The sequence below is a fragment of the Gymnodraco acuticeps genome, unplaced genomic scaffold, assembly GCF_902827175.1.
Source record: "Gymnodraco acuticeps unplaced genomic scaffold, fGymAcu1.1, whole genome shotgun sequence".
NCBI classification, from domain to species: Eukaryota; Metazoa; Chordata; class Actinopteri; order Perciformes; family Bathydraconidae; genus Gymnodraco; species Gymnodraco acuticeps.
The window spans coordinates 5,209,043-5,224,236 of NW_022991375.1; the positions used below are offsets into that span (position 1 = coordinate 5,209,043).

At 41.1% G+C, this 15,194-nt stretch overlaps 2 protein-coding genes across 7 annotated transcripts in view; one reads left to right on the forward strand and one right to left on the reverse strand.

Moving 5' to 3' along the window:
• Positions 1-643: 643 nt before the first annotated feature.
• Positions 644-5,903, forward strand: klhl38a (kelch-like family member 38a). Its single transcript, XM_034241141.1, has 4 exons — positions 644-780; positions 2,452-3,808; positions 4,024-4,129; positions 4,647-5,903. The coding sequence occupies exons 2-4, from the start codon at positions 2,453-2,455 to the stop codon at positions 4,934-4,936; spliced, it is 1,752 nt and encodes a 583-aa protein (XP_034097032.1). The 5' UTR covers positions 644-780; position 2,452; the 3' UTR covers positions 4,937-5,903.
• Positions 5,904-12,991: 7,088 nt separating this feature from the next.
• The window catches only part of spire1a (spire-type actin nucleation factor 1a), a 35,208-nt gene continuing 33,005 nt past the window's right edge, over positions 12,992-15,194 (reverse strand). For all 6 annotated transcript variants that reach the window (XM_034240855.1, XM_034240850.1, XM_034240851.1 and 3 more), the window contains one exon: positions 12,992-14,736. In XM_034240855.1, the coding sequence (XP_034096746.1) occupies positions 14,466-14,736 (271 nt within the window). In that variant the 3' untranslated portion in view covers positions 12,992-14,465. The remainder of the gene's footprint in view (positions 14,737-15,194) is intronic.

Below are 15,194 nucleotides of genomic sequence, written 5' to 3' on the forward strand. Positions count from 1 at the left end.
TGTGTGTGTGTGTGTGTGTGTGTGTGTGTGTGTGTGTGTGTGTGTGTGTGTGTGTGTGTGTGTGGTGTGTGTGTGTGTGTGTGTGTGTGTGTGTGTGTGTTGGGTTTCATGGATGCTATTTGGCAACGTGACACATACAGTGCTACAGGGTAACTGATACTTCAAACAGGTGAGAAGTAGTAACTGCAGTCATCTCCAGTTGTGCATGAAGAGAAACCACATCTTGATGCACACTGGGCCTGGTTCTTACAGCTGTTTTCTCTGATCAAGACGGCCCATCAGCACTGCTCTATATTTACCTTCATCCTGGGTTACACACATGACGGAGGAGTAGGAAGGGACCTAATCAGCACAGAAGATGGACAAGGGTTTTGGGACTCTTTGATTAAACTCCAGCTTGGGTGGGCCCGATGGCTGAGTCAGTGCCTTGTGATGGCTCTCCCTCCCCTGGCCTTTGTAAACACTGGACCCGGGCAGAGCCGCTAAGCCGGCAACTGGGTACCAAACCGCTCTGTGTCACATGAGAGGCCTGGCTGGAGTCACAGTGGCTGGGATACTATTCTTAGTTGCAGGAATGTACACAGTGGCCTCATGGCGAGCTCCACAGCGCCTAACTGGAAAGCTTGTTCGTTTCTTTGTGTCATGCTCCTTTTCTCTCCCTGACTACACTACATTTTCTCTCTGGATACTGTTTTGGTTTGTTCCTTGTAGGATTTGATAATTTTTTCAGTCCAAACCAACCACTGATTTTGGATATTATTGATTTTCTGAAGACAGGAGGTAAGGATTTACTCAGTCACAGATGCTCACTGATGAACTGGCAACAACACGTTTCTCTCAAACTTTTCAGTTTGATGAAAATATGATATTTAAATGTTTCAGAACTTTTGTTCAGCCATAGGCTCATTGTCTGCTTCAATCATAATTCATTATGATCACAAATGTTGTTTATGATTAGGTAACTGAGGCTTTGCCTCTGTTACAATAACTTAAAAAGCCATTATTTTAATAGTGTGTACTGATAACAGCAGAAGAAGTTTAAAGTATACATAGGTCACAAAAGAGCATAAAAAAACCATATTGGTTACATGATAAATGTTTAGAAACATTATTGATGACTGATTACAAAGTATCCCAAATGATATTTTTTGCACAGTGGTGGAAGAAGTAATATCTGACTGAACTAAAAAAACAAAAAGTACAAAAGTGAAGGCAAAACAATATACAAAAGTACCAACATAAGAGCACTAATTATGCAAACTGGCCCAATTCAGAGTTACAATTATTATTGAATAATAGTTATTGATGCATTAATTTTGCAGCTTTTTTAATGTATTTATATTCTATGTATTTATGTTCATTCTGCTTGGTAGCCTTTTAATTCCCCCTAAAGACCTATAAAGCCTTATGGACATAATTATATCATACATTAATTATTAATGTTTTGTATTTTTAATCTGATCTGTGAAGTAACTGCTTAAACTGTGAGTTGTGAAATGTCTGTTACAGTCATTTCATAATAAAAGGTAATGACTAGAGGTCCAAATATATCCAACAGGCTGGCAGGCCCTGTAAGTGGGAGTAAATCAGTAGCTGTCACTTTGGGTGATTAAAAGCCTTAGTGTTACTAATAGCACAATGAAATTCCTGCTCTTTACACCGAAAGGTCTTCACAAACTGTCCAACCAGGGAGAGGCAGAGAGAGACTTTGAGAGAGGAAGAGAATGGCAACAGAGATAGAGAGGCAGAGAAATGTCCAGAGAGAGGAGAGACAAACAAAGATGGTGTGATGACACAGCTCTGTTAATGTTAGCGGTGATGGGCTGCTTAATACGGGAGATGTGGCCTAATGCTACATGGATGCATCAAGATCATTTGGAGGAGGTAAAAATAGCAGTCAGTCAGTAATCTTCACTTTAAGGACAGCTGCTCAGCAGAAGTTTCAGAGTTTGAGTTGGTCTCATAAAACCAGATAAAATGTTAAAGCATATATACATGAATTAACTAACCTAAACTTTGGAAGAAAAACTTCTGCTATTGAAATGTAAAAATGAAGCAAAAACTGCCCTTTTGGAAGATTAGTCATTTGAGTAGTTTGTAGAGGAATCCCATTCTACTTTTAGACCTAAAAGGATACAATTTGAAGAAATTACTTTTTTCATTTGATACTGTCATATGTTGATTAAGTCTACAAATATCGTATTGGTATATACTTACACTTTGTTTTTTGTACAGGAAATGCGGCTTCTCCCTGTGTCTAGTCTTTATGCTAAGCTAAGCTAACTGTTTCCTGGCTGCATCCCCTACTTAACTCCAGACATGAGAGTAGAACGGATCCATGCTTTTCCCGATATCTGATAGAACCATGCAATGTCAGTGTATGCCCATGCTTTTCCAACACAGACCATAGAAACACTTTGATGATGGAGTCTCTCTTTTCCCTCTCCACAGAATGGCCTTAAAACCACAAGATGTTTTCTCTTACAAAGACTCAGAACTTCCCACCCGCCTTCATGCCCAGCTCAACATCCTGCGTCAGGAGCGTACCCTGACAGACGTCCTGCTCTGCACCGAGCAACAGGAGATCCCCTGCCACAGGAACGTCCTGGTGTCCAGCAGCCCGTACTTCCGTGCCATGTTCTGCAGCAACTTTCTGGAGAGCAGTCAGGCCCGAGTGAATCTGAAGGGGATCTCTTCAGATGTCCTCAGTGGCATAGTGGACTACGTCTACACAGGTTGCATCACTATCACCATGGAGATCGTGCTCCCACTCATGCAGGCGGCCTCCATGCTTCACTATGGAGGTCTCTTCGAGGCCTGTTCCCTGTTCCTCCAGGAGCAGCTGAGTCCAGAAAACTGCCTGAGCATGATCCGCCTCTCTGAGATCCTTCACTGTGAGAGCCTGAAGGAGAGGGCGAAGGAGATGGCCGTGAGGTGTTTCTCTGACGTAGCCGCCACAGAGGACTTCTGTGAGTTGTCCCTTCCTGAGCTCATGTGTTACCTAGAGGACGACCGACTCTGCGCTGAGGAAGAACAAGTGTTTGAGACCCTCCTGGCGTGGATCCACCATGACCCGTTCTCCCGACGCGGCGCCATCCATGATCTCTTCAAGAAAGTCCGCCTTCGATACATCCATCCAACTTACCTGTTCCAGTTCATCGCCAACGACCCATTGGTGCAGTCCTCAACCCTCTGCACTGAGATCATTGAGTCAGTGCGCCGCCTCATGCTTTCAGTCAGCACCAAGTGTGGTCGAGAGCTCAAGCCGCTCTGGACCACTCCACGACGTTACACCTGCAGAGAAACACTGGTGGTGGTTGGAGGACGCAAGAACAATGAGCAGACCTCACGAGAAGCTCTACTGTATGATGAAAGGACTCAACGTTGGCAGTGGTTGGCCAAGCTCCCTCTGCGCCTCTACAAAGCTGCATATGTGTGCATTCATAGCATCCTGTACGTGCTCGGCGGGCTCAGCCTCTGCATGACGTCAGGTGACAGCTCAGTCAGCGCCACAGTGTACACGCTCTCCCTGAAGACCAACCAATGGCGCACTGCTGAACCCATGTTGGAGCCACGATATGCCCACCAAAGTGTGTCCTACCTGCACTTTATTTTTGTGTTAGGAGGCATTGGGGTTGACAAGAAGATCTCTCAGTCCGTAGAGAGATATAACAGTATGTTTAATCAGTGGGAGGCCATGGCACCAATGCCCACAGCCGTGCTGCATCCAGCTGTTGCAGCCAGTGATCAGCGGATTTATGTTTTCGGAGGGGAGGACGCCATGCAGAATCCAGTTAGACTGATTCAGGTAGAGTCACACACCTAATTTTATCAGTATTGAATCAGCAATTATGTCCAATATGTGCATTGTTGCCACTCAAATAGAGACTTAGTTTTAAACTGAATTCATTGTAAGTTTTCAAAGATAGAAACCAGATGTCACACAAGCAGAGAGCAAACTACAGTATTTGATGGTGCAGTAAATACGTTTTCTCTCTGTTGATATTTGTGATGTGTCAACAGGTGTATCACATTTCTCGCAACTTGTGGTCCAGGCTGGAAACAAGGACGGTTAAAAATGTGTGTGCTCCTGCTGCTGTCATTGAAGATAAGATCTACATCATAGGAGGTGAGCTCAATGAATGGTCGCCCCGTTCATTACATAACTTTACATAATCAATGTACTCATTAAATTAGAGCATTAAAGCAGTTATCTCTTGGTATTTAATGATGTTCCTTGACTGTGGCTCCCAGCCCCACGCCCATTCCTTCCTAATGACAATGTAAATCTTAAGTTATACTGTACATTTGACAAGGACTATTTTTTGCTTGACAATTATAAACATTTGATGCTCTAGTGAACGTATTTCCAGTAGGAGGACAGTGTATTGTATGCGTGGTTGTCTCAAAATAAACTAATACAACATGTCTCCAAGGGCAACTGTGTTGCTCAGTTATGTGTTTATAGTTTAGTAAAACAATGGAGCTCTACTGCACAGAGGAATAAACTAAATCAGGCTTTAGATACACATAAAATACGCTACTACTGTCCATTAGTCTATGATCTTCTTTGTTTGTAAGAACAATATAAAACTTTAACGGACTCAGTTCTTTAAAGTGTACTGAATAAAAATCACATTTTTCAGGATACACCAGGCGAATGATCGCCTACGACACAAAGGCCAACAAATTCATCAAGTGTGAGAACCTGAAGGAGCGGCGGATGCATCACAGCGCTACAGTCATCAACAACAAGCTCTACGTCACCGGTGGACGGATCCTCAACGGCCACGATGTCATCGAGGACTCAGACTGCTTCGAGTGTTACGACCCCAAGACGGACGTTTGGACCTCGAAAGGTTCTTTGCCTTACAAGCTGTTTGACCACGGCTCCCTGCCTCTAGTCTGCGTCTCCAATAGACCAAACCCACCATGACCCAACATTAACCGGCTACTTGAGCGAATGCTTTGCTGCATGTTCCTCACATCCCCTTTGCCATGATTTATTGGCCACAAATGGGAAACCATTTCAACCTGACTGCATTCCTTCACGCAGCTCAGTCACAACTTAGCAGCACGTTAGGCCAGACTGACTTTCAGCTGAATCAAAGCGTGGCTCAGCTGAGAGCAGAGGAGTCACTGCTGAGGCACCTGAGGGGAACTGAGAACCCACAAGATGACGGGAGGCAGACGAAATTACGTAACAAGCAGCTGTGCAAACACATGTGCAATCCAAAAAGCAATTATTGCACATTGCTGTGCTTTTTGATGCTCACTCAAAGTGGTAATGCTTTAATTTCCCAGACATTTAGACACAGCATATCACTGCCCGGCAGCTGCAGTCGACTTCCCTGTTACTATTAAATACATTGGGATAAAAAAGTCTCGCTGCTTGGCAACTCTATGAGCTCTGCTGCTCGTGTAAAACGATCAGAGAGCTAATATAATTTGCACTTAATATAAAATACATTCCTCCTTCACCCACATGCTTCTCTCTGACTGCACTTGCTGATTGAGTTGATGAATTGCAACTGAACGTGGATCAGCTCCCCCAGCTAAATAAAGACGTTTATCGTGTTTGATGAGTCCATAGCACATTTATTATTTCAACAAAACAATTGGGGCCAATTGTATTCCAGACTATAACAGTGATATTTAAAACAAATACAAATGATATATTATGTTATGAAAACACACAATTCAGTGCCTCTTTAATCACGCTTATTTGCAGTTATACACCCCCCGTTTCTATCTCACTACAACCATATTTTGAGTGTAATTTAAAAAAGAACATTTAACAATCAAAAAAGTTAAAGATGAATTTCACAGATAGCATTAACCTATTGTCATCTATAAAATGTTTCCATTGGCATTGTGATAATATTGTTATTGTGAAATACTGTACTTTGGCCCCAATGTGTATGCACTCTGTAGTATAATAAAAATATGTATAATAAGTCTCAGCACTCAAACGTTTGTGTAGGCTATTTCATTGGTGGTTTAATATTGGAAGAAGAAGCAGCTTCACAGGCAGCTATACTGATGTGAGGAAATGTGACAATGCTGCCTTTGAGGCGAATGCATGGTGGAGATGCAGCGACCTAGGGGAAACTATTACTGGGAATGATGTGGGGGAGATGTCCAGGGTTTTCAGCAGGCTCATGTAAACATGTAAACCACAGGTGCTCTCTCATGTACATGTCCGCTGATTTCAAATCAGTCTTCTATTCATCTGAGAACAAAAGCTGTAATATAGCGGAGGAACATTTGCGACAATGAGACAGACCACTACTTTTACATCTGTGTCGACCCTGCAAACCTCTTGACCCTGACGGAGCGTACGTTCACTGTTGTGCTAAGACCACTGCCCCTGGTAACAGCTGCCATAGCAACGCTATTATCACCCCCATTGGATCATCCGCAGCATGCCTCCCTGTAGTGCAGTGGTTCTCAAAGTGGGGGGCGCAGAGGCATGCCAGGGGGGGGCGGGGCGCGAGAGACCAGGAGGAAAAAAATGGTTATTAAAAAAAAAAAAAAAAAGATAAAAAAGAAACATTATTGATTCGAAAATAATATGATGCAGTACAGTACTATTACGTCTGGGTCTCTGTGTTTCATTAAAGCTTGACTGTGTGTGTGTGTGTGTGTGTGTGTGTGTGTGTGTGTGTGTGTGTGTGTGTGTGTGTGTGTGTGTGCGTGTGTGTGTGTGTGTGTGTGTGTGTGTGTGTGTGTGTGTGTGTGTGTGTGTGTGTGTGTGTGTGTGTGTGTGTGTGTGTGTGTGTGTGTGTGTGTGTGTGTGTGTGTGTGTGTGTGTTGTGTAACGAGCCATTTTGTGTGCGCGAGCGAGAGAGAGAGTGCACCGGTACTGGAGATCGTTGTTGTTAGCTTCTGGTGCTAGCGAGCTACGCTAACAGATATAAGGAGTTTTTTCAACAACGAAGTGGAGGAGAGTCCTCTTCTGTCAGACTGAGAGTGAGCTAAAGGACTCTGTCAGTGTTATCTCAGTGGGTCTCACATATTTTGGTCACCATTAATGTAAACAATTATTTCCGAGGCACACGTTTATATGATCATTATAGTTATACAAAAATAAAAGAATAAATGAAAAACAGGTATGAAATAGCTACTATATGACAGTAAAAAAAGAATAAAGTTTAAAAGGGTGATTTGTAAAATATCCATAAAGAAAAAGTAAATCTGTTAACAGTTCTGTTTCATATGGGTGTTGAGAGATGTATCCATAGATCTCTTCATTTTCCTCTCAAAGTGCACCAGATTGATGCATTTAACTTCAATATTTAAAAATAAATCTTCCCGGGGGAGCTTGCCCCCGGACCCCCCTATGTGAGGTCCACACACCACCTGTAAAAATAGCACTTTATCCCTGCTTACACCTATATGCCGTGAGCTGATTATCGAGCCTTCATTGTAACAGTCGCGGGTGCACAGTGTATTTGCGTGGGGATTGTTGCAGTAGAAAATTCCACTGTAGCGACCGGGACATTAATGGGAAACCCTAAATGTTTGAGCACCCTCTATGAAACGTCAAGCTACCCCACAGCACCCCCAAAAGAAATTTCTGGCGGCGCCACTGAGCCTGACTATTTGTGTTGGGGGGGGCCCGACTTCTTTTTTTCTCCAGGGGGGCCTGACAGAAAAAGTTTGAGAACCACTGCTGTAGTGGGATTATTTAAGATTGATTTACTGTAACGCTGATACTAGCACAATTTATTTTCTTTCACAACTTTACAATATCCTTATATCTTTGATATTGATTTCCCTGTTTATGGTTGTTGTAAATTGATGTGATACTGCAAAGACAATTTCCAATGTATTGCTTTAGATTTATCTGCACACAAGAACAAATAATAGTTGTTTTGGACAGCAGTATAAATGTTGTTTGTGTTTTTTTCTTAGACTCAGTATCACTCACTTGGTGCAGATTTAATAAATAATTCCTCATTTGTGTTTGGACCGGCTGAGTCCTGTTGCCTTGACACAGGGGAACATTGTTGGCACAAACACAAAAAACATAGGCCTATTTGCTGGCTATCTAGGGAAACATATGTTATCTATATATCATCACATGCAACGTCAATATATTTAACTTTAGTGTAATGTTTCAGGACTTATGATAGAAAGATAAAACAGTTAAGATTAAATAAAATAAATGCATTGCTTCATGTTACATTATGACTTTCACCCCTTGACCTTTCAGTCTACATTATACTCATACAGTAGTTAAGAGGAGCTCCACATGGAGGCTAAATATATTGTTACCCCCCTGGGCATGGCCGTATCTACCATTTAGGTCACCGAGGTCCGGACCTCGGTCCTCGGTAATATTTTTCGAGCTGTGTATACAAAACTTGTGAAATAACTGCACTAAACGGGGTTCTTTGTAGTACTTCCATTTACTGACCATGGGGGCGCTGCATAACTACGCAGTCTCGATTAAAGCAAACAGAAGAAGACAACATGTATCAACAAACCACCGCAGCCCGGGCTTGTAGCGGAGGACAGGCGGAGGTATCTAGAGATCTGAGTCCAGCGGGCTGCTTGTGTTTCTGTTCATCAGGACATCATATGAGCAGCAGATCCTGTGTGAACGCTGTACGTTAGTCAGTGGACGTCCGACAACATGCACACTAACTGATATTGCAGCTATAGGCTATACTTTGGTTTACATTGCGTGAATAAACTAGCTAGAGAGCTAAAGTTAATTACATTCATCCAATGTCAGAAGGATTACCTTTTAACAAACGTTGTAATGCTTTTCTTTCATTTCAATTTGAGTAAAACATTGAAGATATAACATTGTATTGTTTTCTTTTTACACTGACTCAGATATAATGAAAAGACTACGTCAGTCGAAGCTCAGCTTTGGTAAGGAAGAGAGAGAGAGAGAGAGAGAGAGAGAGAGAGAGAGAGAGAGAGAGAGAGAGAGAGAGAGAGAGAGAGAGAGAGAGAGAGAGAGAGAGAGAGAGAGAGAGAGAGAGAGAGAGAGAGGAGAAGTCAGGGACGAACTGCAGGTACAGTCACACAAAATAATGTAGGCTTAATAACCCCATCTATCCATCCATCTATCTATCTATCTATCCATCGTTAGGAACCTTGACTCAATAGCTTGGAGGACTCAAATGCACGACCCAGAGACAAAAAGGTTTTTGAAGAAAAAATAGTCTTTACTTGCAACAAACAAAATCACTCTTTTAGAGGAATGAACAAACTGACAAACGTAAAGCGCTCTCGTGGAGGGTAAAAGGCAAAACACTGACTTTAATTAAACAATGGCTTAGATCTTACTTCTTGGAGCAATGAACAAGACGAACCGACAACTAACAAGGGGAGACAGGACAATATATACATGAGGTAAGTGGGCACAGGTGGAAACAATCAGGGGCGGGGCAGACACTGATGATGGCGGGAAAAGGAACCAGAGCAGGAAGTAAAGGGACCTGGAATGAGACAAGGTGAGTACAAAACAAAACAGGAAATGGAACATAAACTAAACTAACATGACAAAACTTAACATAATTGACGGGACACAACATCCATCTATCTATCTATCTATAACAATAGTCTTCATTTATAGACAATAGGCACCATTTTAAAACAACATATATCTATTGCAGTTATGATGTCATAATAACATACAATTGTATAAAACACAATTTGCTTACATCTTTGTTCTCTTTTGAGAATCAAACAAAACAGATTTAAATGTAAAAAAAAAGAATGCAAACAAACAAGTGAAATGAACTGAATTGGTTTTAATTCACTGGCTGGAGCGACAAGTGAGGAGGAGCAAACATTTAACAACGAGGGAGAGATTGAACAAAGAGAAAGAGTAGAGGACAGAGAGAGTAATGGAAGAGATAGAAAGAGAGGGGGCGGGTTATGGAAATGGAGACTGAGGGAAATAGCACAGGAGACACAAGAGAGACCAAATACCAATACTAGAGTAGACCAGGCCAGAAGAGAGGTAGCAGGAATAGAGGAGAGAGAGATGAGGGGTGAGAGAGCTGATAACGGTCAAAGAGAGACAATTCTACATGAATTTGATCGAGCCAATTATAAATATAAAGCACTAACTGATTAAGAAAAGTACTGCCTTCTCAAAAAAAAGTGGTTCAAACATGAACATAATTACCCCAAAACAAAGTTTGGTGAAAAGCAATTACGCTATAACATGAAGTGGGAGGAGAAATATCCTTGGCTAAGATATTCTGTTTCAGAAGATTCCACCTATTGTTCCATTTGTATGTCATTTAGTAAAAAACAAAAGAACACAATCTTCATAAATGACGGATTTCGAGACTGGAAAAATGCCATTGGAGAGAAGCGGGGCATCATTTCTAACCACAGTTGTAGTCCAGCACACCTACATGCCTCGGAGCTGGCTGAACATTTTCTGTCAGTAGCCAAGGGCAACAGAAAAGCATTAATTCTGTTCTGAGTGATGCATATGCAGAGAAGGTTGGAATCAATCGCAAAGCTCTACTTTCCATTATTTATGTTGTCAACTGTCAATCAACTGATTCTTATGCATTACACTTTCAAAAATAATTTATATTGTAGCCCACTGACTTGGTTTGAAATCAATATATTATCCAATTTCGGACCCCCCACAGGACTTAAAAAGCACCTCACTAGATCATGAAAATCCCCCCGAACCCCCCTAGAAGGTTTGGACCTCGGTATTTAGGAAATCCTAGATACCGCCCTGCCCCTGGGAGGCTCACTGTTTACATGGTATTTGTATGCAGCCCTCTGGTGAAGCCACCGACCTTAGGGGAAGAGATGCAGGATCATATATCCCTTTTACATTTTAATCCCTGCCCATTAGTGGGGAAACATTGAAAGAAGCCCAGGAGCGGCGACCAAAAGGGAATTTCATTACACTCCACATTAGCAAGCCCAGACTGTCATTGAGTTAAATGGCCCTCTGTTAGCCCGGTCACTCTGAATGCCTCACAATAACCATCTGTGTGTGTGTGTGTGTGTGTGTGTGTGTGTGTGTGTGTGTGTGTGTGTGTGTGTGTGTGTGTGTGTGTGTGTGTGTGTGTGTGTGTGTGTGTGTGTGTGTGTGTGTGTGTGTGTGTGTGTGTTAATTATTATCAGTACACACAAACTCTGCAGTATGATGCACAGGGCTCCCACTCCTTCTTAAACATCAAATTCGTGAACTTTTCAAAGAATTTACAGGCAAAATTCCTTCAAATGTAAGGACCCTACACAACATAGAGACGCGTATCAAAGTTAATTACAATATGTTTATGATAACCATTATCCGAAATGTACAGAAATGCATTAAAGAAAGACAGAGGCTTAAATGTGTTAAAACTTGTATGCTTTGTTACACACAGCACAGCTAATTGAGTGAAAAATAACCAACTTTTCCATTCATGCATAAAATATACATTACATACATTCAAGCAGTTTCTATGACACATGCCAACTTCTGTCATTTTCATGGCATTGATATTCTCCCCTCATGTTCACAATTTCTCAAAAATGTCAAAGACTCGTGGCAACAATGGATAGGCTACATACCAGCTGGCGAAATATTTAACTTGAACTTAAAACCTGAAGTTTAAAAACCAGATTTGAATATGTTGCCATCAGCTGGGTCACATGTCAGCTGCTGGACTCAGTTAGCCAGAGCAGCATTTGATAACAACATGCTGTGAAGGTTGTATCTAAATACACAGCTGTGTGTTTGTTTGCTGCATAGAAACCAGTGTGTGAGGGTCACCCTCCAGGCAGGTTATTTTCAGGGGCTGTTACTAACCCATCAAGGGATAGCATTGCATTGCTAGCCCATTGTGTGTGTGTGTGTGTGTGTGTGTGTGTGTGTGTGTGTGTGTGTGTGTGTGTGTGTGTGTGTGTGTATACAACTTTACAGTTTATGGCTTACATATATAAGCCAATTGTTGTTGGAAGAACTATGTATAGGAGCTGCATGCATGCTGACATATATATCCACCAGTATAAACATACCCTACATTTATGGAAAGTAACTAAGTACCTCTATGTACTACTGCACTTAGGTACAATTTTGGGGTAATTTTGCTATTTTGTACTTCCACTGCACTACATCTCAGAAGCAAATAATCCACTTTTTAGTTACTTTGCAGATCTATATGATTACAACATATAGATATACTCCTTCAGCAGTATAAGTCCACTTTTACAAGCTGCAACTTTTAGTTAAATGTGTCGAAAATAATCCAACAATGAATATATTTTAATTAAAATTGTGTTAAGCTTTGTACCTTTAGGGAATAATTTAAATGCAGGACTTTCATATGAAACAGAGTATTAATACACAGGGTTAGAACTAGTTTTACTTGAATAAAATATCTGAGTATTCTTTCCGCTGTACACTTATCTTGCAGGTTTCACACTTGATGTGTCACTGTTGAGCTGAACATAGAAATAAGATGGTACTTTATTGATCGCAATTTGGGAAATGTTTGTGATAATAGGGATAACAAAACTAAACCTAAAAATCATTCAGGAACATTCCATTTCTCCTTTTTTATAATAAATGAGACCTTTTAGTTTATGTTTATGGACTCTTATATCAATAACTTAAAATACAGATGACCGTTTAAAAAAATGACAAATAAATAAAAAAGAAAGTGACAGGCAGACAGAGGTTTTCAGAAAGCCCATGTGTATAAATGTAATGCTCTTTGTAAAAAAAATTAAATTATAGATATTTCAGCGGGTCAATTGCAAAGACAGTGTTTTGGCACAACTAAATCAGCATAACAACACGTTCAACTGTGAATATGGCATCACCTAATGACGCCTGCAATACACACCTTCCACCACCTGATGTCCCTGAGACCACAGGGTGCTGTTCACGGCATGGCGCCCAACTAAAAAGACTTCCTTTCATTACGTCCATCGCCCTCTGCTGTGCCTGAAACTAAATGTAATATCAGGCATCAAAACTATAGATACAATAATGAGGATGAGGTCAAAGTAAGAATCGTGATGTTTTTATTAGAATGTCTTCGATAAAAACGAACAGATCACAGAACAGCATGCATACATTCCTTACAGTGGTCTAAAATAAAACAGATGTTTCACTGGAACATGGCATCATTATTGAACAGGCTGGTTGACTTTGTGTTTATTTGCTAACGACTGTCACAAAATAAACTATACAAACATCTGTGCATGAGTGTGTGTCTGTATTTAATGACAGTTATACACTTGCCTACATTCAATACATTGTTTCGTTTTGTTGAGCCATTTCTCACAAACCAGCTGCAGCCATTCACACACACACACACACACACACACACACACACACACACACACACACACACACACACACACACACATTCATGAGGAACTCTGGGAAATGGCACTATGGACCCCCCAAGAGGAGAAATAATTATTATTAATTAAGACAAAATCCCAACATAAACATTAACAAATAAAAGTGCGATTTGCAATTTAGAGGAGTATTTTAACACTGCAGAGTTTATAAACTATACAATAGAAATACAATCTTAATATTGCATAAACATAATCATTTATTCGGAATAATTTCATGTTAAGAAACTTGAGCGGCAGAAATCATAAAACATTGTAAAATTATACTTCTTGTAGTTTTTTATATTAGCTTTAGAACAATTAAGATATACAGCATGTACACAATCATAACTTTACATTTCTGTGCTTCCGCTGCCCAGCTCTTGGATCGCGGAAAGGGCGGGAAAGCAAACGTAGATTACCGTAAAAATGACCCCCATTGACTTTATAACACATGTACAACAGGTCCGCAACTACAAAGGCATTCAAAGAAAGAAATGACATTTTGGCACCAGGCACAGAATTTAATATACATTAAAACTAATAGCTAAAAACCCTCCCGGAAAAATAATCTTTGCCTATTCTTACCCTTCACTGCATCATCCCTACAAAATGAGCATTAATTTAAACTGGCTAAAAAAGGAATGATGTAACATTTGGCATAATTGTTGCTGGAAGAAAAGAGGGGGGGGCAGAGGAGTGGTTGAGGATCTACAGTGCATTTCTGTCAAAAGGACAATCTGTTGTTCTTCCTGAGTGCTAGAAGTAAACAGGAACTGGAAAACATATTCACTAGCTAAGATTAGGGATGGGCCTTTTTACTATTTACACATTATCACTGCAGCTTTTGGCTTTCTGTATCATCTGAACCCGCTCTTATGTCAAATATACATTCTTACCTGATCCACAATAGCGACATCAACTCATTTCTCCCAACGTGTCCTGAATTATCACCAACTTTTAGAAACATGGCTTTCCTTTGTTACCTGGCACGCCTGATAAATCAAACATGCCGACTTTTCCTGAGATGGGGTAAGGGATAACTTTGGGATGGGATGGACTGGCTTCGTATTGGAGACTAAGATTTGGCAGAGGCGTAAAGCAAAGTGCACACAGGGAAGTCCCGCCTCCTACACCTCGTTGATGGTGCGCTCAGACGGCCTGAAGTTGACCGAGCTGGACGACGACATGTAGAAGGATTGGGTTTTGCGATTGAGACGGGCCCGCTTGGTGGCCACGTTGAGGCTGCGCTTGCTGGAGGAGATGATCTCGATGATGAACTTCTTGCAGTCTACGCAGATCTCCATGGTGACCCAGTCCTCCGTTAGCTCCTTTGGGAGGTCGGGCTCGTCCTGTGAGAGGCCATCTTTGCTGCCGCTGCTGCTGCTGCTTCTAGACATCCTGAGGACGGAAAGAGATATTCACAAATGTGTTGGTGACACAATCCCCACCAGGAGTTTAATTCATCTTCCTCAACACAAATATCAAACAAGACATGTGTGTAAAAAGACATTAAGTCAGGAAAATGTAGCTTTTTAGACTATACTGTGAAACATGAGGGACATTGGAAAAATATCTGATGTCAGAATTTTAAAAAAATGTGTAAGAAGAAAAAGGGACAAAGGATGAAAGAATAATCCACCAAGGAATCCATTGCTAGTATATTTTGTTTTATAAAGTGTTTAAAAAAGTATTTCCAAACATTTCAGCAACAACAATTAAGTTGTAAACTATGAAAAAACGAAATAATGTAAACCTGTAATTGTTTCTTCAATAAGATTAGCCGTTTTCCTTTTGGTTTATGAGGCTATATTGTTTATACTGCAAGTGGGATTGACTGCATGTGTGTGGAATGGATG

Bases quoted from the DNA above. Each gene is read 5' to 3' on its own strand.
- klhl38a (XM_034241141.1), top strand. From the start codon at position 2,453: ATGGCCTTAAAACCACAAGATGTTTTCTCTTACAAAGACTCAGAACTT. The intron at 3,809-4,023 runs GTAGAGTCACAC...ATGTGTCAACAG, and splicing joins ATCCAGTTAGACTGATTCAG to GTGTATCACATTTCTCGCAA. The intron at 4,130-4,646 runs GTGAGCTCAATG...CACATTTTTCAG, and splicing joins TAAGATCTACATCATAGGAG to GATACACCAGGCGAATGATC.